General features: G+C 38.1%; 1 protein-coding gene across 2 annotated transcripts in view; it reads right to left on the bottom strand.

The window, feature by feature from the left end:
- Positions 1-7,701: 7,701 nt before the first annotated feature.
- Positions 7,702-25,069, bottom strand: part of SATB1 (SATB homeobox 1) — a 79,804-nt gene continuing 62,436 nt past the window's right edge. For both annotated transcript variants that reach the window (XM_084903320.1, XM_084903321.1), the window contains exons 10-11: positions 10,149-10,352; positions 7,702-9,466 (exon numbers count right to left, since the gene is read on the bottom strand). In XM_084903320.1, the coding sequence (XP_084759446.1) occupies positions 8,966-9,466; positions 10,149-10,352 (705 nt within the window). In that variant the 3' untranslated portion in view covers positions 7,702-8,965. The remainder of the gene's footprint in view (positions 9,467-10,148; positions 10,353-25,069) is intronic.

The raw sequence follows: 25,069 nt of genomic DNA on the forward strand, positions 1-25,069 counted from the left end.
ATTTTAGTAGAGAACAAATGTTCTCTCAGTCTAATCAATCTCACAGAGCAGATGGGTACGGCAATTAGTGCAAAAACAATTTTGCCAAGAATATTAACACTTCTTGAGTTTATCAAGAAAGGATGAAGTTTCTAGCTAATAATTTTCTAAAATTTTAGACTAGTTACTGGTGAGCAACAAGTTGTAGGATCTCTGGTCTAATGCTCTTGTGTAGGCCAGTGAACTTATTAGGTTCTTCATACGCATCAAGTGAAACATGGAATTGGGAATTAAAGAATTTCTAATATATGCTCCAACTCTCTTGAAAAATGATTATTTCATTTTGACACAAGTTATCTAGAAAATTGCTTTAGTTTTCTACCTTTGCAAACCTAGGCACAGCTTAATTGTCTAGAGCAGAGTTTGACAAACATTTTTTATACAGGTGCCAGGGAGTGAATATTTTAGACTTTGTGGCCAGATGGCCTCTTACACAACCATTCTAATTCTATTGTTGTACCACAAAAGCAGCCATAGAGAGTAAGTAAATGAATGGTATGGTTGTGTTCCAGCAAAACTTTATTTACATAACAGAGAACAGACCGGATTTGGCCCATAGATCATAGTTTGCCCATCACTAATCTAAGACATTGGTATTAGGGTATTTATTTACTAGAATCACCAAATTTGAAAATAGACAGTGTTTTCAAAATCATCAACAGGGGTCAGTCAGCCATGTGATTTTCTTTTTTCTTTTCTTATACTTATAAAAATATATAGAAGTTATCCTTCTCCTTTGAGTAGTCTCAGTTATCAGCCAGTCTTCCTATGTCCTCCCAACATCTTCATTTTGTCTTTCTGTTCTTTCTCCTGGCTTCCTTCTCTTCTTCCCTTAGTTTTATTTTTTTAGCACAATTCTCTTCCTACTATCTTTCCATAGTTGAACTTTATTTTGATCAAGATTTTATGGCATAGCCTGACATCTAATCAAGAGTTGAGTGTTAAAGCTATGACCCTTGTGGCAAATAAGGATAAAACAATGATTGCCAAGGGAAAATCAATAGTTGTATTTTGAGAGATAAAAGATTTTTTGGGAGTCATATCCACTGAGGGCAGATATATAAAAACTCTGTCTAGTTTCATTATCAAAAATAAAATAATAATATATCTGCCTTATAAGGTGGTTATTTGGATTAAATGCATTTATTATAAAGGGTTTAGAACAGTGCTACCACATAAGTCCAGGAAGGGGCCAAGGATATCTGCTTTCATCATTTCTATTTAACATTGTACTAGACATTCTAGAAAATTAAATCAAGCAAAGAAGATATTTAGATTAGAAAGAAAAATAAAACTTATTTGTAGATGACATAATTGTCTATGTAGAAAATTTGATGGATTCTACAAAAAAAAAGCTACTAGAACTATTGTGAGTTTAGACTAGGTTGCAGGATAAAATATCAATATATAAAACAATGAATTATGTTTCTATATAATAGGAGCAAACGACTGAAAATCAAACATTTTTTAAAAATATGTACAATGGAATCAAAAGTATAAATTAATTTGGGGATAAACCTGACCAGATATGTAAGAACTATACACTGAAAATTATAAAACAATGCTAAGAGAAATGAACAAAGAGTTAAATAAATGAAGAGAAAACTCATGTTCATGAAGACTCTATATTGTTAAAATGCCAGTTGATCCCCAAATGATCTATGCAGTTTAAGCAACTGAATCAAAATCCAGCAGATTTTCTGGGCTGAAAATAATAAGCTGAATCTAACATTCATAGGGGAATGAAAAACCTAGAAGCAACAAAACAACTTTGAAGAAGAGAATAATAAAGTTTAAAGATGTAGATTATCTGCAGGATTATGAAGCTACTAGAGGCCTGGTGCATGAAATTTGTCCACTCAGAGGTGAAGATGGGGTCCCTTAGCCCTGTCTGTGCCTTCTTGCAGTCCTGGAGCCCTCGGGGGATGTGTGACTGACACAGAGGCTGGAGAGGCTCCCACCACTGCTGCTGTGCTAGCCAGCCATGAGCCTGGCTTCTGGCTGAATAGCACTCCCCCTGTGGGAGCCCACTGACCACCAGGGGACAGATCTTAAGTTGAGCATCTGCCCCTAGTGGTCAGTGCGTGTCATAGAGACCAGTTGTTCTGTTGTTCAATTGATTTGCATATTAGCCTTTTATCGTATAGGATAGTAATTAAGACTGTGAGGTCTTGGTGGAGAGAACAACAAGCCAAAGTAGAAAGTGACAAACACATGTATATGGTCAATTTATTTTTTTACGAAGATGCAAAGACAATTCAATGGAGACAGAATAGTCTTTTAAACAAATGGTACTAGAGGAAATGAGAAAAAAAAAAAAGATTTTGATCTATACCTTGGTACTTTGTCACATATAAAAATCAACTCTAAATGGATTGTGGATTTAAATATCAATCCTAAAACTATAACACTGTAAAAGAAAGGATAGGAGAAAATTTCTTTGACCTTGGATTAGGCAAATATTACTCAGATACAGCAGTGAAGGCAAGACCTTTAAAAGAAAAAGAAAATGTTAAATTGTACTTCACCCAAATCAAGAACTTTTTGTTCTCTAAAGGACACTGTTAAGAGAATGAAAAGACAAGCTATAGACTGGCAGGAAATAACTTGCAAATGCCTCTATGAACTTTTATGTTTCTAGTCCAGAAATATTAATTTAGTTCTTCACTTGAAAAATAAGTGTACTGGAATCTACCAATTGGACTATGAATTTTTAATATAGTTTAAAAAATAAGCATAACCTAATGCAGTTCACTTTTTATGTTATTTCTATTTCTTGAAGCTCATGCTCCTATTTAGAGTTTTGTGTGTGTTCCCCGCCCCCCCTGCCCCCCAGACTAAAAAGATTCTTATCCTTTTTATTTAGCTTTTGTGGGCATGTTGCGAGTCTTCTGCCTCGCTACATATTTCAGGTCTATTGGAGAGCCAGCCCTTCATTTCTCTGCTTTTCACCTGTTTCTGTCTATTTATTTGTGTATAAGATGTCAAAGGAAAATGAAAAGTAACACCTCAAAATACCACCTTGAAAAAAGAAAATGCCAACAAATTCTTTTCTGCACCTGAAGCTTTTAATTCTTTAATCCACCATGGAATGTTGCTTAATTACATATTTTATTATGCATAACTGAAAATTATGTACTTTAGTTTAAACAATGATATGAAAGCACGTATTGTTTATAAATAAAGAGAGGCTGGTTTGTCTCTCTCCTTTATGGTACAAATATTTGTGGAATTCTCACAGGTTTTCCTTCTAAAAGTGGCTTTTTGAGGATTCTCAGAGGGCTCTGGGAAAAACTTCAAGTTTTAGTATTTTTTTATTTTTAGAAATAAATCAGTTCTTTGCAAAAAAAAAAAAGGTAAGATAATGAGCAGGAGCAAGTTTTACAAAGTATTTATTGATAAAAATGTTTTTGAACTGGGTAATGAATCCTTGGGAGTTCATTTTTCTATTCTTTTTCATGTGCATTTGAAAATTACTATAACAAAGTGTGTGTTGTTGCTTTTTCTTTTTTAATTTGGTGTATATGGATCTTATACCAGGATGGCAGAGTTTGGGGGTAGATATTTCATGAGGAAACATTTCATATACTTGATTTCAATCACTTTAGTGATGAACTTTTCACATTAGCAAAATACATGTTATATTTCTGAAACATTTGAATTGCAGTTACTTTTTCCTCTATTTTCTAAATTTGAGAAAGTCATTTTTTTAAAGGAGAAAGGAGAGATGGAATTTGTAGATAATTTGTAGGTAGGAGAGTTGGGTTTAAAGACCACTGTGGCCACTTAGCTGAACAAGGGAGTTACCCTGAGTCTCTCTCACTTCCTGCATCTTTGAAGTGGGAATGCCAGTGCCCTCCTGACACACTTCATGGTGGAAGGGAGACCTGTTTGTGGCACGGCCTCCTAAAACGAAGCCTTTGGCACATGTGGTGCTATTATCACTTTAAGCTGAGGCAGGGGTCCTCAGAAGGCAGGAAGCCTTCGTATGAGATGGTAAAACAACTATTTGGAAATTAAAATTGGAAACAAAGGGGGAGTCGCTGAAACCTGGCCCCACAGTAAGATGCTGTGGGACAGACAGGTTGTGCTCTGGACAAATGCTCATTGTGCATCACTATGGTACTAGAGGAAATGCAAAAAAAAAAAAAAAAAGATTTTGATCTATACCTTAGTATTTTGTCACATACAAAAATCAACTCTAAATGGATTGTGGATTTAAATATAAGTCCTAAAACTATAACACTATGAAAGAAAGGATAGGAGAAAGTTGCCACAGACTCAGCGAATTAACGGACACATTTGCATATTTGAACCTTGTCAACATTTTCACCTAACAGGTACTGCAAGTGGCAAATCAGAGCAGCACCTGGGACATCATTTGTTTTTTGAGTCCAAGGGCATGAGTTAGAGGCTGTCACTGGAATGAAAGCTTATTTGAGTGACATAAAAAGCAAATATTCAGGGATAGTAAAAATGTTCAACTAGCAGTAAAGAAGTTATGTTGAACATTCAATCTAGTGCAAAATACAACACAGGAGTTTCTTTGTGTTTGTTTTGCAAGGCAACGAATATCACATACCGCTCTAAGGCATTCCCCCATTAGCCACCTGATTGTGGAGAACAGGGCCTGGGTCATGTGCCTTTGGTCACAGTAGGGATATTAGCAGTCTAAAATAGTGGATGAAAGAAAATGACAATATAGTCTGGCCCATGTGGCACAGTGGTTGAACGTCACCTATGAATCAGGGGGTTGTGTTTTGCTTCTCTAGTGTCGGGTGTGTGCAGGAGGCAGCTGATCAGATTCTCATCATTGATGTTTTTTTCTCTCTCTCTCCTCTTTTTCTCTCTGAAATAAATGAAAATATATTTTTGAAAAACAAGGAAATGGCAATATATAACCTTGATATAAGCAAGAAACCATAATGGAATTGTGGAATTATTTTTGATAAAATTAGAGTTGGTAGTGCGTAATCCACCTAAGTAGGGTAATGTAAAAAAGGCTTAAAAATGTTGCTCATCTTTTAAACAGTAATTCCAAACTATTTTTTATTTAACATTTGGTATCAGGAACAGGGATAGTATTCTGGACATACATCTTCCACCACATTTTTCTTAAAATAAGGGCACTGTATATTTTCATCAAAAATGTGTATTCATAGATGGTAGCTTAGCCTTTGTCAAAAAAACATGCAGGTAGTATTTACATTAAGAGGACTGCCCCAGAAGAAACACCAAATCCATAATATACCCCCTTCAAAAGTAAAGAATATTTAATTGTAAACTATAGCATCAGTATCTTCTGATAGTTTAGATATGATTAATGTTCTGGACCTCCATGGTTTCCACCTACCATGCCAACGTCTGGTTCGTCTTAACACGGTAGTCTTTTCTCCGTAAGTTACTTAATAGAGTTTATACGTCTTAATTGCTCTTTTTGAAAATATCACCAGGCAGTTCAGAATAGCTCATTTATTGATAATATCGTGACATTCAAGGACCTTAAAATTGGCTGATGATAACAATAGGGGATAGGGCAGACTTTCATAATGGAATGTATGGGATTGTCATTTTTACTCCATCTTGACCCATTTGAAAATGTTTTCTATTCAAGCTATATATTTTCGATAAACATAGATATAGATAGCACTACTTAGAAAGAAAAAAAAAACACTTCTTTTCAGCTCAGAATTCATTGGGGGCTAAATGTTAATCTATACACACTTTATACATAACATGTACAGACTTTGTAACCAAGTGCCACACAACTAGGGCACGCATACATATTCGTTACCTTGGTTGTCAAAGGTTACTTGTCAACTCTGCATATTTTTGTGCCAAGGAGATACTATCAACATTATTTTTTGCATAATGTGCAAGTATTATATGGCCACAGAGTGTAATACAAATTAGTGGCAAAGTGCTGAGGGGAGGAATCCATGACAGATTCAGATGCGCAAGGTTGAATATTACCCGTAAACTACCTGACTCTGCTAAGGTCTTCGCAGCAGCACGGAGCGCTATGTCATGCCCCGCTTTTAAAGTCTCTGAAAAACTTGGACACAATGAAGCTTGTTCAAGGAATTTTACCATAGCCGCCAGCAGTCGAACTGGTAGGAGCGATATGTGGCACTGGGGGAGCCATGGGGAAGATCACCCAGACAAATCTTTTCCAAGACATGCCATCTTTCCTGAAAACGACTTTACTCACTCCATCATGAACATGATTGTTTACTGACATGTGCTATTTTTTTTTTTTTTCCTCTTGGGGTTGGGGCTGTGGGGAGGGCATTAAAATGTCATATTAGTGGAATTAGGGCTGCCAAGGTTAAGGGGCCTAAGTAAGAATTTTATTAGCATTGTTGATTCTTACACTCATCGATTCCTTGAGAAAATTATTGCATAAATTAGGTTATTGGGAATGGGAAAATCATATTTGCAACCCAATTTCTCCTCCCCCCCCCCCCCAAAAAAAAAAAAATTAAATGTCATACCTATGACACCTGTTAAGTGGGCTGGTTAAAAACAAAAGTCTCTGTTCTAAATTTTCTTTAACATCTGAAAAAAGAGGAAGGTAAGAGTTTTCTTAAAAACTTCATAGCATCCTAGTTTCTATTTGTTTTACTTATTTTTAATACATGAAATCTTATGTCTATTCTAATTCAAATTCCTTTTGCTCAAATTCTTTCCTAAGCTCTAGGGAGCAGGAATGTTTAAAGCTTTCCTCACTTAATAACTGAAAACTTTTCAATCAATTTTAGGTCTGCAGCAAACCAGCTGCTTTCACAGTAGTTCAGCTGTGCTTTAAAAGCAAATAGTACTTATAAGGACAACTGAATTCGGAGTTTTCAATGATCACATTTCAGTTTCCTAAGTAAAAAGCTCAACACTAAAGCAACCCAGTTGACTACCAATGAGTTTATCAGGGCCTTGGGCACTGGCAGGAAAAGAATGGGCCATTTCAGAGCCACATTTTAAGGAATTTGGATACCCCTATTAACATTGAGGAAACCTTAAAAAAAAAAAAAAATAGAAAGTGAATAGAAAAAGAAAATAATAAAAAATGGCAACACTGGCCTCTGACCTTCCCATGACCATCAGCACACCCTAATTTTGTATCTTGAAAATTGTGTTTAAATTCCAGGTGTGTATTTCATATTTTCTTCATGAACAGAGTTAAACTTATATTCCATTTATACCTTTTAAAAATACATTGCTTATTAAGGAATATTTATACAAAAGGTCCCTTTCTCCTTACTTATTTTGTTATTTATGGCCTTTAAAAATATGCATACATTAGCTTAAAAAAAAGCGTTGCCATAAGTGAAGTGCTGTGGCATAAATGCAGATGAATCCACACTTTCTAAGCACATAACTGCTAGGGGCTGGATTAATTTTTTTTTTTTTTTTTTTTTTCTTGCCAGCGAGTCTTTAGACTATCCTGCTCTGTTTATTAAGCAAAATGTTAACCCCAAACAGGTTATGATCTTCATAGTTAAACTTTAAAAAGGAGCATGTGTTTGTGATTTAAATTTACAGTGTTCCGAGTGACTTTTAAGATTCAGTAAAATATCATCAAGAAAGTATGAACATGCACCTACCCGAGAGGACCACCTTTGACTCTGGGAAGTTACTCCACATAAGCAGACAAACCCTACCATGTCATACCATACAAACAATTTTAATTGTGTAGTTACAGTCAATAACCACTCCTATTCAGAATATTTCTGCATAAAGAAAATTGTGATACACGTATAAAAACAGCCAGCTGTAACAAAATAGCTGGTGTTTTCATAGCCATAAACTCATAAAAAAAGAAATACACCTTTATACAGAAATTTTATACAGATGTAGCTTTAAAATTGATTGTAAACCAAAGGAAGACACATTGCAAACATCAATTATTTTCACATTAATTGCATAATTTTCTAAGGTAATCTATTAGTTTTATTTACCTAAGCTTATTTGCATGATAGTAAAAATTGCATACAACAATAAGAGTGAAGCTTATAGTATGAATTGCTTGGATAACATAGAGCACTTTTTATAGGCAACTGTGTAAAGCACATTTTCTCTATTTAAAACTTTTAAGACACTTTGTTTTACTGCCCATCAAAATACATTTATAAATAGAAAAAGAATCAGTATGGTAACAAGAGAAGCAATATTACATTTAACGGAAACTTCCAAAAAATTAATTACAACATGATGCTGCAGGATCTACAAATAAATAATGAGGACTAAATTGTGTTTCACATTTTCTTTTCATTTAAAAAAAAATATGTAACAATGAGAATGAAAAAAAAAAATTACAGTGAACTTTTTATTTCCAAAATAAAAACAAGTTTGAATTACGGCAGTGCCATATAATACAAGGCATTTGTTGGCATATGTCATCTTTAAACTGCATTCCACAGTCTATAGTTCTTTTGTAACATACAATAGAGTAACAAACTCTTTTTTTTTTTCTTTTCTCTCTCTTTTAAAATAAGGGGCGAGTTTCCAAAGATCAGTGTGTGGAGTGTTACAGAAATAACGCAAGGAAGGAAATCATAATCACAGAAGTTATAATGCTTGTTTGAGGCTCCAGAATAATAATCATAATTTTTTTTTTTGAAAAAAAAAATCACTGGTATCATGCTGACGGGGTGGGGGGGGGTACACACCTCGGTGCATCTCGAGAACACAAATCTGAACTTTTCATACCAAACAATCCTCAATGCTTCACCTGGGGCTGCCGAGCAGTTTGCAAAACAGAGGAAAACGTGTTAGTGCAGTCTGTCTGATCCCTTCTCCACTTTGTGCAAGTTTCTGAAGATTCATTGGCCAAACCACGAGGGTTTTCTGGGCGCATGACAGGTGGACTTTTCACTGCGTTGAGTCAGTACCAGGGGCGATGCCGAGGGAAAGCAATCGTTTGCGCATCTCAGTCTTTCAAGTCGGCGTGAAGGTCCGTGTTCCCCTCCGCCGCCAGCTCGTCCTCCAGCTTCACCGCGAACAGGGTGCTGGCGTTCTTGTCCTGCGCGCCGCCCTCCTCCAGATCCTTCAGCAGCTCCTCCTCCTTGTACTCGGCCACGTCCACCTCGAGGCCCGCGTTGTCCTTCAGCTTGCCGTGGTGCTTGAGATAGTACCGCTGGTTCTGGAAGAACTTGGTGATGGTGAACTGGGGCAGGTCCAGCTGCGCGGACAGAGTCTGGATGGCCTCCTCGTCCGGGTACAGGCCCACGTCCTGGATGAAGCTCTGCAGGATGCCCAGCGCCTCCACCGAGATCTTGGTGCGCGGCCGCGGCTTCTGGCGGGCGTCGTCCTCGGCCTCGGCCGGGGCGGCCACGGGGGGCTGCCGCGGGGGGAGCCGGGGCCCGGCCGGCGGCTGCGCCTGCGGCTGCGGGGGCGGCGGCGCGGGCTGCGGGGGCTGCGGCTGCGGCTGCTGCGGGGGAGGAACGGGCGGAGGTCAGACTGCGGGGCGCGTGGCTGGGGGAGAATGCGGAGTCTGGCTTCTGGGATGGGGACAAAGGCTCAGGCCCAAAGGCAGGCCAGCGCAATGACCCGCAGCATGCAGAAAAATACCAAAAGGATAGTGACTAGGAAGGACGGACTGGGGTTTCGGGGATGATCCCGCACCCGTGTAGGCTTCCCGCCCCACCTCCTCTTGGACGGAAGCCAGGGTACATACAAAACGGTGATTCTACGAAACGCCTCTGCAGAAAACAGCAGCACTTCCTGTCCTTGGGTGCAGTTTAGGTATTAGTTGTTTTTAAAGGTGGTATGTGTGTGTTTTAAATTCTGATTTTTTTAAAAAATAATTGAAGAAGCACACAGTCATAGAACAACCCAAATCTAACAGAGACTCACTTGCCAAACAAGAAGTGTAAAAAGGGGGTTCCTGCCACTCTGGGGCTGGGAAGTGAAGGGAGAGGAACACGAAACACATGTTGGAAGAAGTGTTAATTTTCCTCTCATCCCCCTGAGCAAGGCGGCAGCCTGTCTCTCTCTCTCTCTCTCAAAAGCCCATGTGTAGGCTGCTGGGAAGGAGGGAAACGCTAATTTCCCTGCTAAGTTGAAAGCCCTGTTTGCTTAGCGCGATATTGAATTGGCCAAGGTACACGAACCTGGATCTGGTCTGCGGGGACATGGATGATGTGGGGCGGCCTGTCGCCATGGTGATGCACCGCGTTGCTCTCCTGCTCATAGATGGCATCGCGCTCGGGCTGAGGGAGGCTGAGGAACCTCCGGATCATGGAGAGGTTTTCCCACAGGGTCCTGTTTTCTGGAGAAGGGTCTTCTTTCCAGCGCAACAGCTCACACAACCACCCCTTAGAGACAAGGGAATAATAGGTCAGCTCATGCGGGGGACAGGCTGACAATTTCCATTAGGAGCGTAAAATGGAAAGACCCTGTGAAGTTAATGTTTTTCATAAGCTCGAAATACTCCAATCTGCTTCAAACAATTTTGCTAGACCTCTGAGAAGAGCTGTGGTTGTCAGAAAGACAGGCTCTGTTCCCAATAAGCATTCAGACTCGCATCTTAAAAGAGGGTAATGTTTTTCAGACTCCAAGGGCAAGACAGTTACCCTTCGGGGCTCTGTGATACGTGGAACAGGAGTCTTGCCCATTTTTCTTGTCTCTTGAGTGGCCACCTGAGGTTCTGCGGGTATTTAAGGAGAGCTAGGACAGACGTATAGAATACGTATTGAGAAAGGATTTCCTAAGTTTGGGATATGTGCAATAGAAAGGACATTAGGCATGGATATTTGTGTGTATGAAAGAGAGGAGGGATGTGTGCAGCTGTGTAGAATTCTGTCCACTACAGAAAGAATGACTAGACTGGGCATTAGGAAAATTCTCAAGGAAGAACTTTCCAGAGGGAGAACTTGGAGTCCTGCTCTTCTGCCCGTTGCCATATATAATACTTGTGATTTGTCAGGCGACCATTTTAACAGATTTCCTGAGCAAAGAGTGAAATACCAGATTATCAAGAACCCAGTGGTCTAATGCAGTGCATTGTTCAACCTTTTCTCATCACCATCTCAGACCTCCTTTATCTCGGCTGCCATGATGGATATTAAGGAATGGGGTGAAGAGGAAGGGGTATCCCTCCCAGACCCCCTTCACCAGCCAAGGCCACCACCCGCAGTGGCTATGCTGCCTGCTTAGAGCCACACTCTTCTGCGGAGAAAGGTCTCGGAGGCATCTCACCTAGAGATTCCTGGACAGTCACTCCACTTCCCCCCTGGTCCCCTCGCCCAGGGTGGCCATGCCTGGCCAACCCAGTGGTTCAAAGTCTCTGTACCTTCCATGTACTGCTGTTTTTACAGAGGAATTTATTGTCTGGAGATGACCTTGTCTCCCCTTTACCTGGGACCCCTCTTCCCATATCCTCTTTTCTCCTTCCAAGTCCCTCACCAAACCACGGGCACCTGACTCCCCATTTCAGGTTTTGCTTTAGGGAACAAGGCCTAAGATACAGGGGATAATACTTAAAATTTTTTAACTAAATTAGTTGGATGTGAATGGATCAAGTACATTTTCCTTATTATCTGATTTTTAGAATGAGCTAAGGCGAAGGTATTTTTGTCTTTTGTTTTGCTGTTTTGTTTTGTTTGTTTGTGTTTTTTTGTGGTTTTTTTTTTTTTTTTTTTTTTTTTTTTTGTGTGTGTGTGTGTGTGTTTAATGTTACCTTTGGAGTGAGAATTGTATGGGGGTTTTTTTCCTCCCTTTCTTCTCAGCCTGAACCACTAGAGAGAAAATTCCCTTTCCAATTGCAGTATACAGGGGGAAGAGGCAAGGCACACTCTCCCCAAAATGGCCTAGTAGTAGAGAGAACTGAGGCATTAGCTTCCCAAGGCCTATCTCGTAACCAGCCAAGGGTGACTGCTGCTCACCACCCAATTTTTCTGAGAGCTTTGATTCTCTACTCCAGTGTTTCCCAACCTTCTCTCATGATGAGAATCACCTGGTGGAGTTGTTAAAACACAGATTCCTGAATCCCAACTAAGAAGTGCTAAACTAGAATTTTTGGGAACATATAGGTAAAATTGCATACCTAACTTAGTGCTCTGTATATAAAATCTGTCTTAGAGCACTAGTTAGGTATGCAATTTTACCTATATGTTCCCAAAAATTCTAGTTTAGCACTTCTTAGTTGGGATTCAGGAATCTGTGTTTTAACAACTCCACCAGGTGATTCTCATCATGAGAGAAGGTTGGGAAACACTGCTCTACTCAACATGTCTTTTAATTAAACAAATATGTACATGGGGACGGTCATGCACTCATTCAATGCCACCGAACGCATAATTCAAGGCTAAAAGAGTAGGCAGTAAACTGAAGATGTGCCTAAGAGAATATTAGCTAAATAAAAAAAAGGATGCTGATTACAGTGTCATTGAACACGCTTCTCTTCTAATCTTGGCAACCAATGTTTATTTCCAGAATAATATGACATGTCATATTTTAGCTCTATTTATGTTTGTACTTTATTGACTGGGAAACTATATTCCACTATTTGAAATATTTGAGACCCTGAAGATGATTAGATAGCAAATATTAGCTAGGAAGCGCTAAATAGAGTAAGCCATGAAAATACTTTATATTTTCTAAGCTATTTCTTTACACTTTACCTCTCAGTTTTGATGCTGTGATGGTTTTAGATATATCTTCCCATAAGTCTGAATATTAACTACTAGAGGCCCGGTGCATGAAATTCATGCACAGGTAGGATCCCTAGCAGCTGCCGGTCAGGGCCTACCTCCCTTCCCCTGCCTGGCCAGCCCCCCTGGTCAAACTACGGGAAGAACTTTGGTCAAGGGGACAATTTGCATACTATGCTTTTATTAAATAGGATTCACTTTCCTCCTTCTCCTCCTGTCTCAGTTCTTCAGCTATGGCAGTTGACTCCCCCAACCCCATTCCTAAACACCACAAATACTATAATTTTACTTATTTTTCAAGAGATGTTAGAAGGTTCATAAAGATGCTTTTTTTTTCTTTTTTAACTTACTAGTAGCTAGTCTTACATTATTGTAGTAAGTGCTCAACGTTGAGATTCTAAGAATTAAAAACACACACACACACACACACACTAATGCTTACAACTAAAAATTGCTAAAAGTTAAGAACAATTCATGTAAGAAAAGCTTCTTGGAGAGAGCCAAAAACTCCAATAATTTTCAAATCCTTTAGAAACTTTTTCATGCCGAGATCAGTTAGCACTTGGATATATATGGGAAAAAAAAAAAACAAAAAACCATGTGGATCACAGATGTTCTCTGGAAAAGAAAATCATTAGTTCTTTTAAAATGGCTAATAATGATAGCTAATTCCTAAACAATCACATTCATGCTGGTTCCACAAATATTTCAGAAAAAGAGCCCCGACTCATTCAACAAATATTTGCTCATATTGTCACTTGTGTGTCTCTATACTTATGAGATAGATCCTTATTTTTATTAATTGCCTATGACTAACATAACATTTCCAGTAGTTTGCTATTAACCTCTGCCCTTAAATAATACTTCTAATTCCTTATCTAAGAATAATTTGATGAATTATAAGTTTGAAGCATGCCTCTGCTAGCCTTTCAAGAAACACGGTCACTTAAAGAGACTGAAATCAGATGCTTCTTAGGAAAATATTTAACGGTACAGCTGGGAAGTGTTAGCTCTACAAGGATATTCCAACAAAACAAAAAGGGGTTTCTTTCCTTGATGTGCGTATCTCTTAAAAAGTAATGGAAAACAGATATTCTGACACACTAGTTCTCCGTCAGCAGAGAAAATAATTTGGCTCATCCCCAATTCACACTGGCAAAATAAGATGAATTTTTTTCTAACGCTATTTCAATGCCTTGGAATATTCTGACTACCTCAGATTCTATGGATTGAGATTCTATTAACGATGACAGTAATCTAATCTAATCTCTTTGCAGGAAGTGACTAAAAAAAGCCAAATGCTTTCTAACCTTTTTTCTAAATCGCTTTTCCGTAAGTGATATTGTTAGAGCATATAAATTGGGGAAGAAAACGAACATGTCAGAATATTGATAATATTCAGCAAATAAAAAAAATAATGATTCCCCTAAGTACTGTATAGGTTTTAAAATGATAAATGTCTAGATTTTCTTGGTAGAGGAGAGATGAGGAACGAAATGCAGCGATAGGTTGCAAAATGTGAACATAATTACATTTTTTTAAGAGAGGTCTCTGAGACTTAAAATATTATAAGACCACAGGCTGGGGTAGGAAACTACTCTCAGAATTAAACTCAATGACAAAATTAAACTCAAAGAGTGGCAAAGAGAGAAGACGAAAGGCCTTCAAATAATGATACCAATCCATTCTCAGGAAACCAAAATGGCACAAGGAACAACCTAAACTTTAAATGTAGTAAATTTGCCAAGCAACATCACACTGCATATAAAGAGGGCAAAATATAAACAGTGGCCACATGTAAATAAATTAGTAAAACTTTCAGGATGTTACTACTTTTCAAACTGACAAAGTTTAATTTGACACCTTCTGTTCTAAACCCTTTGTTTCTATTCAAAATCACGCCTTGAGCTGTTGCTATCAATCACAGAGCTCCCCCTATTACTTCAAAAAAAACCCAAAACTGGCATGGACCCTGAATAAGCTGAAAATGCCATGCAGATGAATTCTGAGATAATATGTTCAAACCTGTTATATACAACACAAATCCTGTAAAGTTATGTATTGTAAACCTACATTTATTGAGAACTAAAAGTCTTAAATCCATCTGCCACAAAGGAAATACTGTTATGTACTTTATAGTAACCAAGAACCATCTGTAAATGTCTAGCCACCGTAAGCAAGAGACTGGTGCAAAGGATGCTAATGCTAAGATTGCAGGAAATAGCATTCTTTTGACTGGAATTGGTTAGGGGCCTATTAAAGAAATCTAAAATCGGGGGCGCGGGGGGGGGGGGGGGGGGCGCGGGGGGAGGGGGGAAGGAGAGAGAAAATGCAGAGTGACTGCCAAACCAGTACTGACAAAAAAGCAAAACAAACTCAATGACAACACAATGGCAATTTATTATGGCCCATAAAACACACGACTGTATGCTCATTTTAAAGGAAAAATTAGCAGTTCTAAGCTCAATATTCTAATGATGTGCTTTACTGACAGAATCTTGTTGTGCCACATTTAAATAAAAATCCTGGCACCTTCCTCTCTCAGCTGCTAATTTCCACCCAAACTCAACCCCTGATTTCCACTCTCGTCAGAACAGTTAATTCAAGTCAATTCACTTCTTACATTTTAATGGGTAATGGGTGCATGATGATGTTCATGTAGTAAGGAGGGGAACCTCATTTCAGGAATGAATTTATTGTACCTATAGGGTCTCACACATAAACAGAGAAACCTTTCAAGGCCTGGCCTGTGATAAAGCTGGGAGCATGCAACACAGTTAGTTTTCCAAAGGAAAACAGACTTCCTGTATTCTCTGAAGGAAAAAGTCCTATGTATATGTGCTCATTCTATACATATGCATTTTGAAGCCAAGAGCTTTAACAAGAGAAAGAAAATGACAAATAATTCTTGCTACAACTAAGAAGGAAAATACATTTTTAAAAACAAAATGGTAATTTGAGTTCTAAAAAGCAAAACATTTTATAGTCTGTATTTACCCACCCCCCCAACCCCCCATCTTTTGTGTGTTATTTGCAGAGTTATTTCATTCCAATCTCTCGGGCTCATCACATAACAATATATGATATGAAAAGAAATCAATCTAAATAGGGAGGTATTTGATACAAACATTTTAGTGGAAAGCATGAATTACATTTTAGCAAGTAGTAGGAACAAGGATTAAGTACATAATCCATTAAACAGTACTTCTAGCATACCAAAAAAAAAAATCAAAAAAAAAAAAAATCAGCATTGTAGATGAAACTACACAGGCATTTTGAATGAGTACATTCTGAACAATAACTAACTATAAAGCTAGCAAATTATCATTCAGCAAATAGTGCTCCACTTTTAAAAGAACCTGTGTCACTTATGCTAATGAAGACAGTTTTTAATCTGCCCACAAACATGCTAATAGAGGGCAATTTAAAAAAAATTTTTTAATTTACAAAGCTGTCGGCACTCAAGAGCAATTTCATATCAATGTTCTATAAGTGAGGGGCGGGGTGGTCTGGGTTTTAATAGTCGAGTTACTGATTCTTTCACCTTTAGAATAAAGGTTTAAAGACACCACAAAAGATGCCAAAGGGACCAATGATGTTTAAGCCACCCCTTTAACATTCCAGAAGAATTCCATTTTCACACTTTTTACGCTTTACACATACTCTGCCTCAAATATAGCATTAAAATATACCACTTCTTCAGGGGCTCCGACACAGACACACCGAGGCTTAATGGAGGTCCAACCCCACTTCCAGGCCCAGAGGCTTTACACACCAACCTGAACCTGTTTTGGAGAACAATCCTCACACTTTGAACAGCGAGAAACAAAACAGTGGCAAAGCAATACTGGAAGCATTTTAAATTATTTACTAGGTTAAAAGGGTGAAATGATACTTTAAATACATCAAATTTCATCATCTAGGCCATTTTTTGGTGGCAAAGTGGTATTGATCTTTCCAAATGCTTAAAATTAACTATTTTCCAGAAGGTCGTTATTTGATTAAAGGCATTAAAGTTGAGGGCAAGAAGCGAGGCACTTTTTCTTCTTCCCCATTCAAATCATCATGTAATTTAATAAAAGCCATCCCATCACGTCCCGTAATAAAAACGCTTCCCTTAAGATATTGTTCTTTACCTAACATGTTAACCTTTAAGTGCTATGAGGTTCTTTAGAAGAAAAACCTTTGCACAAGCAGATCATTCTGTAACATAATGAGAGGCCAACCCATTAACATGAATAGAGATACATGTTCTCCTCTATGGAATTAGCAGGAAATACATTAATCTTTCTCCCCAGCTTAATAACTCTACACTGTGTACGGCAAAGAGAATTTCAGCAGGTCTGCAAGCAACTTTTTCTGCTTTGTTAACACTGGTCTTATTACAGAAATCCTGGGAAATAAATTTGAACAGAGAAGTACCAGTAAGTGCATTTCCCATTCTGAAAGTAGCACATTAACATCCCCATTATTCAAAGATGGGTTTTAAAAAGAAATGTATTTAAAGAGAGAGTATATATATATATATATATATATATATATATACACACACACAGAGATATGATTCCTAGAGAAAGCACATATATGTGTGTGTGTATATATGTGTGTGTATGTGTATATATATATATATATATATATAAAATCAAATATATTTATTTTCAAAGTATGGTTTCTAATACTTATATTTGCTATAAGAAAGAAAATCATGTACTCCTAAATTATTACTATTTTTAAACTTCTAAACTCTCTCCAGACTCCACAGTTTATGTAAGGGATTCTACATCTTAGCCAAAAATCTGTGGGTTTCATATTGTGGTAATAAGAGGACCTAAAACAACTCTCTATACATTTCTCATTTGAGTGAAGTTTTGCCATTTTGTCTTTGAAAGGTTAAATAACGTATCTACCAGAGTTTCTGGAGGTTTGTTATTATAAAAAAACAAAAAACAAAACAATAACACGTTTATACATCTGGGTGAAAGCTCCCTTTAAAATGTAGCAAATTTAGAAGGAATATTCAGAATCATTAGCAAATCATATTTGTTTTTCAGTTTTGCTTAAAATTTAAGCCAAAATAAGAAAATCATTCATCTGCCATGTTTTTGTTGTAGTTGTTTTTTCTTTTCTACCTTCTCACAGCCGCTGACTTTGGGGCACACATAAATATGGAAGCTTTTTTTCTTTTTTTTCCCCTTTTGCTATAAACTGTTTGGGCCATAGCAAGATTATCAGATGACAATCTGGTCAGAGTAGATAAAAATGGTTCTTGCTTAAAACATTTTTCAGGCGAGGAGAATCTCATGTTTAAAGAATATTTTCATGAGGGAGAATCTGAGAAGTGAATGAAGATAAAAGTATGGCATTCTCAACAACCTATTTAACTAGCAAGAAAATAATCTCTTAATCTGACTGAAATAGAGAACTCCCTCTCCTCCCCCAGCCCCCCAAAAAAGCCTTACATTTTTAAAACATTCAACTTGGAAAATAATTTAAAAGTTTATTTTTTTCATATACTTCAATCCTAGTTTCGAGATGGTTTATTCAAAGCTTAGCCAAAACTGATTCTGGCTTACATGTTTAATTTGAATATAGTTTCTGCAAATGAACTGCTTGAGCTTTTTTCCTCTCAATCTGAGATGTATTTTTGACATTCCATAAATTTCAGTGATAGGATTCCATTCTTATTTCACATTTATATACTGGGCCTTAAAAAATCTTTTTATTCTCTCTTGTTCTTCAAAGCTGGTGTCATAAGAAACATCAATACTCCCAAGGTTCATTCTATACTTTCATCCGATTCAGCCTCTACTTCTATCATAATCGTATGTTCCTTTCCACCCTGCTCACCCCTGTCTTGTCTGTGCTTGGGCACCTCTCCCTTGAATGATGTTCTTAGGCACCACAGATGTTTAAATTACTTCCCATGGATAATTCTTTTGATTTTTGAACAAGAAACGTTTAAGTAATCATTCCTTTTCCTCCCTTAAATGTAGGGGGGAATACACTAATGACTGAAGCTTTGATGAAGAACGAGAGAACAAGTGTTATTGTATAGAGCTGTGATTCCTAGAGAAAGCACATAAATATGATGTCTGACTTAGTCTCTGGAACTTCCTGACGGGACAGACACAGGTTTAATTCAGCAATTTTAGATTCCTTTAGCCATCTTTGAGGTCCCCTTGGAAAAGGATGCTAGGATGAAAATCACCAGCTCTGGTCTTCTCTCAAACTGCTGTTCTGAAAGTCCCCCATTATAGAGTGAACGTTCACAGTCCCTAGAGCTGTACCCAAGTTCCCCCCAATCATACTCATGGTCTGATTCACTGGCCTATTTCTTGGCTGGTGCCCAACACCTCCCCACAGTCTATTTTCTTCAACCGAAAAGCCATTTCTCCTTTTTTTTTCTTTCTTTTTTTTAATATATTTTATTGATTTTTCACAGAGAGGAAGAGAGAGAGGGATAGAGAGCTAGAAACATCGATGAGAGAGAATCATCGATCAGCTGCCTCTTGCACACCTCCTACTGGGGACGTGCCCGCAACCAAGGTATATGCCCTTGCCCGGAATCGAAACCCGGGACCCTTCAGTCCCCAAGCCGACGCTCTATCCACTGAGCCAAACCGGTCCCGGCCCCTTTCTCTTTTTTTTTCCTGCCCATCCAAACACCACCTTCTTCAAGTTCCGCTCAATCACCTCAGCATAGCATGTATGTTTGTGCACGTGAGTACATTTCCTTTCTGTGCTTTAGATCCTCCTCTACACAGGGCAGGTGACAACAGTATTAATCTCACTGTCAATCTCAAGATTGTGGCTGGTACAAATGAAACAATACATTCAGACCAGGGTCTTGTTGTGACATACACAACAAGGGTTGATGAGCTTAATGGAAAGCACTTGTCTTAAATGGCTCACAGTGTATTTGGGAAAACGTGGCTTTAGTTTTTGCCCACTGAATTTGACGTTCGCTGTAGGTTTGTTATTTGTGGCCTTTATCATGTTGAGATGTGCTCCTTCTATTCCCACTTTGCTGAGAGTTTTTATCAAAAATGGGTGTTGGATTTTGTCGAATGCTTTTTGTCTGTTGATATGACTTTGTGATTTTTATCTTTCAGTTTGTTTATGTGATATACCACATTTATTGATTTGCTAATATTTTGTTGAGGACTTTAGCATCTATGTTCATCAGAGATATTAGCCTGTAATTCTTTGTAGTGTCTTTATCTGGCTTTGGAATTATTGATAGGATAATGCTGGTCTCATAAAAAATAGCTTGGGGGGTATTCCTTCTTCTTGGATTTTTTTGGAATAGTTTGAGGATATAGGTGTTAGTTGTTCTTTGAATGTTTGGTAAAACTCCTCTGGGAAGCCATCTGGACCAGGGCTTTTATTTGCTGGAAGTTTTTTTTTTTTTTTTTTTTTTTTTTTATTACTGCTTCTATTTCATCAGTTGTTATTAGCCTACTCAGGTTTTCTGATTCAGTTTTGGGAGATTCTATTTTTGGGGAAGATCTAACATTAAAAAAATACCTATTTAGTGCAAGACAGTATGTGATAATGGGCAGACCCACTTGGAGGGGAAGAAGAGACATGCTGGGGTGGTCAAGGAAGTCCTTACTGGCTTGGCTTTGAAGAAAGGACAATGCTTGGAGTGGGAAGGATAATGACAAAAGGAGTGAGGTGAATTAGTTTGCTAGGAAAAATACATAGACTAGCTGGTTTTGAATTGACTATGCCTACAACTCTTTTGCTATTGCTCTTTACCTTACTTTCCTGAGAAGACAGCTTAATTACTGCAACCTCTACTCTATATGCTACATGTCTCAGATCTATTTGTGAAGAAAGCCTAGGTATTAATTTGAATTCGTATTCTACTACTGACTAGCCCCCTGAACTGTGGTCAAATTACTCAAGTTCTCTAGACCTCAATTTCCTTCTCTATATAATGGGGACGATTTCACCACCAGTCACACAAGATTGTGAGAATTAAGATAATTTATGCAAAGGGCTTGGCACACATTGATGAATGTCAGCTACTATTATTTCTACTATTTTTGTCATCATCAAAAAGATAATCCAAAGGAATTGGAATACCTACGAAGTTAGTAAGAATAATTCAATTACCACATCCCAACCTGAACCCAGTATTTTCCTCCCACAAACTAGTTTCTCCTCCTATGTAGTTTAACTCAATTAACAGTATCACCACCCACCCAGTCACCTGTGCTGAAAGGCTATTATTTGAAGTATAAATTGGTATAATCTTTCTGAAGGGCACTGAGAAATGTCTGGCAAGCACCTTTAAAACACAAATGCCTTTTTTTGATCCAATAATTCAACTTCTGAGAATTTATCCTAAAGAAATGACCATTAAAGATGTATACAAATTATTAAACTATAATGATGCTCACATTAGCATTATTTGTATAGCAAAAGTTAAATATAATTTAAATACACCTCAATAGAGAATTCAAAGGTATGTATATCATATAAATTAACAAATATAAGGCAACATATTATATGCATATACCACGTATATATGTATACATTATAATTTAGCCTACTGAACTTTCTGATAGCTAAATATATTAGTTTAATTAAGCTTACTTGATCCCCTTAGCCATCTCTGAGAAGTGTATATACATATATAGAATATGTTTATACAGAAAGAACATTGATCAGGCTCTCTCTCAGTATTGGCATTTGGGATATTTTTATATTCTTCTTTATGCTTGACATTTTTTACTTTTTTCTATAGTGACCATGCACTGGTTTTTAATTTAAAAAAAAAAAAAAATAGGAAACCGCCCTGGCCAGTATAGTTCAGATGGTTGAAGTGTTGTCCTACACAGAAAGGCCACAGGTTCGATTCCCGGTCAGGGCACATATCTAGGTTGAGGGTTTGGTCTTCAGTTGTGGCATGTATGAGAGGTGACCAATGGATGCTTCTCTCTAAAAATCACTAAACATAGCCTCAGGTGAGGATTAAAAAATAAATAGCAAACAGTTTCAATTAAAAATCTGATTTTAAAGGAACAATGATAAATTCCTGTTAATTCCCCTCCTTGAGAACCTCTCCTGCACGTGACGTGTTCCTTCTTTTCCATCCCTACTGCTCTGGTCCAGGCCCTGGGCATTTCTTCGAACTAATTAATGCTGATGGGTTTTTCAGTTCAGTCCACCCCCATGCGTGTTATCTGAGTTACAGCTACTGCAAGCAGAGGCCAAAACAAACAGCCCTTTGAGTGGCCCACTTTTCTTCACCCGAGGGCCTGGGAGACCCCTGAGGCTCACACTCTCATGAGTGAGTGTTAAAACTGTAGCGAAAGATGTAAGGATGACAAAATCTGGGCCATTTAATGACAACAAACTACTCCTCTGTAATTCCTGAGGGTATCATGGAGGGTAGCAAAGTCCAACAACTCATATCCATAATGCTGGTGTGGCATGTTGAAGAACTAAGATTCAAACTGAGCTCAGCTTACAAGGTCTAAGGAGGCAGGGAAGCACTATTAAAGCTTCTGTCAAAGGCAAATATATTGAACTATTTAAAGGAGAGGCTTAGCCCTGGTTAGTGTTTCTAAATGGTTAGAGCATGCCAGAACACTGAAGGGTTGCAGGTTCGATTCCCAGTCAAGGGCATGTACCTGGGTTGCTGTCTCAACTCCCTTTCCTTTCCCACATCGGGGCACATGCTAGAGGCAACCAATCTATGTGTCTCTCTCACACTGTTTCTCTCCCTCACGCCCCCGCCCCCCTTTCCACTCTCTGAAAAAAAAAAATCTATGGGAAAAATATCCTCTGATGAGAATTAAACAAAGCCCTCAACCCAAATAAAGATGTGCTCTTATACTGTAACTTTAGGAAGCAAATTTCTTACCATGCTGTATCCTAATAGTCACTATTAAAATTTTGCATTATTTTTCTATTCAAAATTATGAGCTCACTATGAAAAAAAGATGAATATCCATATATGCCTAGTGCAAAAAGCAAAGAAAAATGTGAACTTAAATCATAACCTAAAAATTGTTAATTTTTTTTATCAGATATAGTAGTTAGCTTACAAAAATGACTGACTGCCATGTTATTTTAAACAAGTATGTCTGCCATTGCATACTGACTTATATAAAACTTTTCAACAATGCAGACATTTCCTAAAATAAACTATACTCCCCATAATGTATATTTAGGATCTTGAAATTAAAAGTTTAAATCTTCCTTCCCGTGATATTCTAGCATAACAACAAAAATGCTTAAAACCAGGAGTTAAGGGACTCGTATCGGAGAGGAACAATCAAGAGGGGGTGGGCATTCATTATGAGCTCTCAAATCGCTTAGGATTTTGCTGATAAAAACACCTATTTTGTGGTCAAAACCCACATCATCTTATCCATTATGCAAACCTACTAATCAGAGCTTGGCGTAATGAGGGACTCAAATCTTGTGATTTACAAGGAGGCATTAAAAAAAAGAAAGCATACATAGTTCTAGAAATATCACGGGGGCCCCAGTGGCAATGGCCAGGTGATAATTTTATCAGCGAAAGGAGATGGGGGAAGCGGGGGGGGGGGGGGGGGGGGGGGGGGGGGGCGCTCTGCACAGGCCACCTCAGGTGCTCCTGCGCCCTCCCTGGGGAAAGCAGGCTCAGGGAGGGCGACAGGAGTGGAGTCTGGCCAGACTGTCTTTTTAAGCTCAGAGGCCCTACCCCGCTCACCTGGACTCCCTCAGGGATGCGCTGGCCTCTGTGAGGGCAAAATTGGGGGACAGAGATAATAGGGAATCATTTCTCTTACTGTCCTGCCAGGTAAGAACAGCTTCAACTTCAGCTGTAAGGTGATAGTAAGGGTGTCTTTCAAGGGGCAAACAGTTCTAGCCTGAGGGCAAAGGAGCTCCTTGGTAAAGTGCTGCACCATCTGTGGCATCAGAACGCTGGAAAGGCTGCCCCTTGTCGTCATTGTTACTGCGATGTTGGTCCCCTGCTTCCATGGGCGTGAAGGGCACTTGAGAAATAAGCATACTAAAAGGTAATGCCTAACAAAAAAAATGTTGCCCAGGTGAAATCAAGAATTCCTCAGCTACTGCCTTTTAAAAATGTTTTTCCCTACACAAACTTTATTTAATCATTGATCTCACTTCTTTTGTGTCATGAACCCTCTGGCAACCCCAGGGATGATGCCTCTACTGAAAAATGTTTTTATGTGCCTGAAATAAAATACGTAATATAAAAAAAAACAATTATGAAATACAGTTATCAGAAATTCCTGACATAGTAATAATGTGCTTCTTTATTAACTCACTAAATAAGATCTAGGGACAAATCTAATAACTAAACTATTACAATTTTATAGTGATGAGCCTAAATAATATTTTGAAGTACTGTAATAACTTAATATGATATGAAAATACTTGTGATTTTTATTGGTGATAAATTCATAGGTATTGCTAATACTACTGTGATTTGCTGCTTATATTGATAATTAAATAAAATGTCAAATTTTAGTTATGCCTTAATGAAAAAATGTTTTTTTTCTATCCAAGTTCATGAACATCTTGGGGAAAGGTAGAACACAGGTTAAGAATTTATTAATAGGGTGCCTCCCTCCACATGATGTGTGTGTGTACATATATGCACATTTTTCTGGAGCTATCTTATATAAGTTCCTAGTGGTCTAGAACAGTGGTCAGCAAACTCATTAGTTAACAGAGCCAAATATCAACAGTACACGATTGAAATTTGAGAGCCAAAGTTTTTAAACATCTTCTAATGCCATTTCTTCAAAATAGACTCGCGCAGACAGTGGTATTTTGTGGAAGAGTCACGCTCAAGGGCCAAATAGCTGCATGTGGCTCTTGAGCCTCAGTTTGCCGATCACAGATCTAGAAGATTTCCTTACTAATAGGGCTTTTTTTCTTTTTTCCTTCTTTGCCATGAAAGGACCATTCCTTTTAGAGACCTTTAGTGTTGGAAGAAAATACTTAAATCACCAGTCTGATGGTTCTCAGAGTGTGTGGAGGAGCCCCAGGGTCCAGTCAGGGGTGTTTCAGCTGTGCCTTGGTTTGTGTTGATGAGAATGGCCCACCCTAACCCAACCTCAAGTCAATCAATCTGGGGGACGACTTATATATTTCAGTTCTGGATGAGATTTCATTCATAAAACAATAGTTTCCTAACTTAACATTTTTGGCTGCCAATCACACTAACACATATGCACACCTAACTGTTACAGAACCAGAAAAAAACAAAACAAACTCACAAAAGGGTTTACAACCTCTGAGTAAAGCCTCGATATTCTAACTTAGTTAGCTTCAAACCATCCACATAACTATAAAGGTAAATAAGATTAGCCGAGTGTCCTCTGAGAAACGTCTGTCTGCCAGGAGAG

This window comes from Pipistrellus hanaki (genome assembly GCF_964339955.1).
Source record: "Pipistrellus hanaki genome assembly, chromosome: 13".
Lineage (NCBI taxonomy): Eukaryota > Metazoa > Chordata > Mammalia > Chiroptera > Vespertilionidae > Pipistrellus > Pipistrellus hanaki.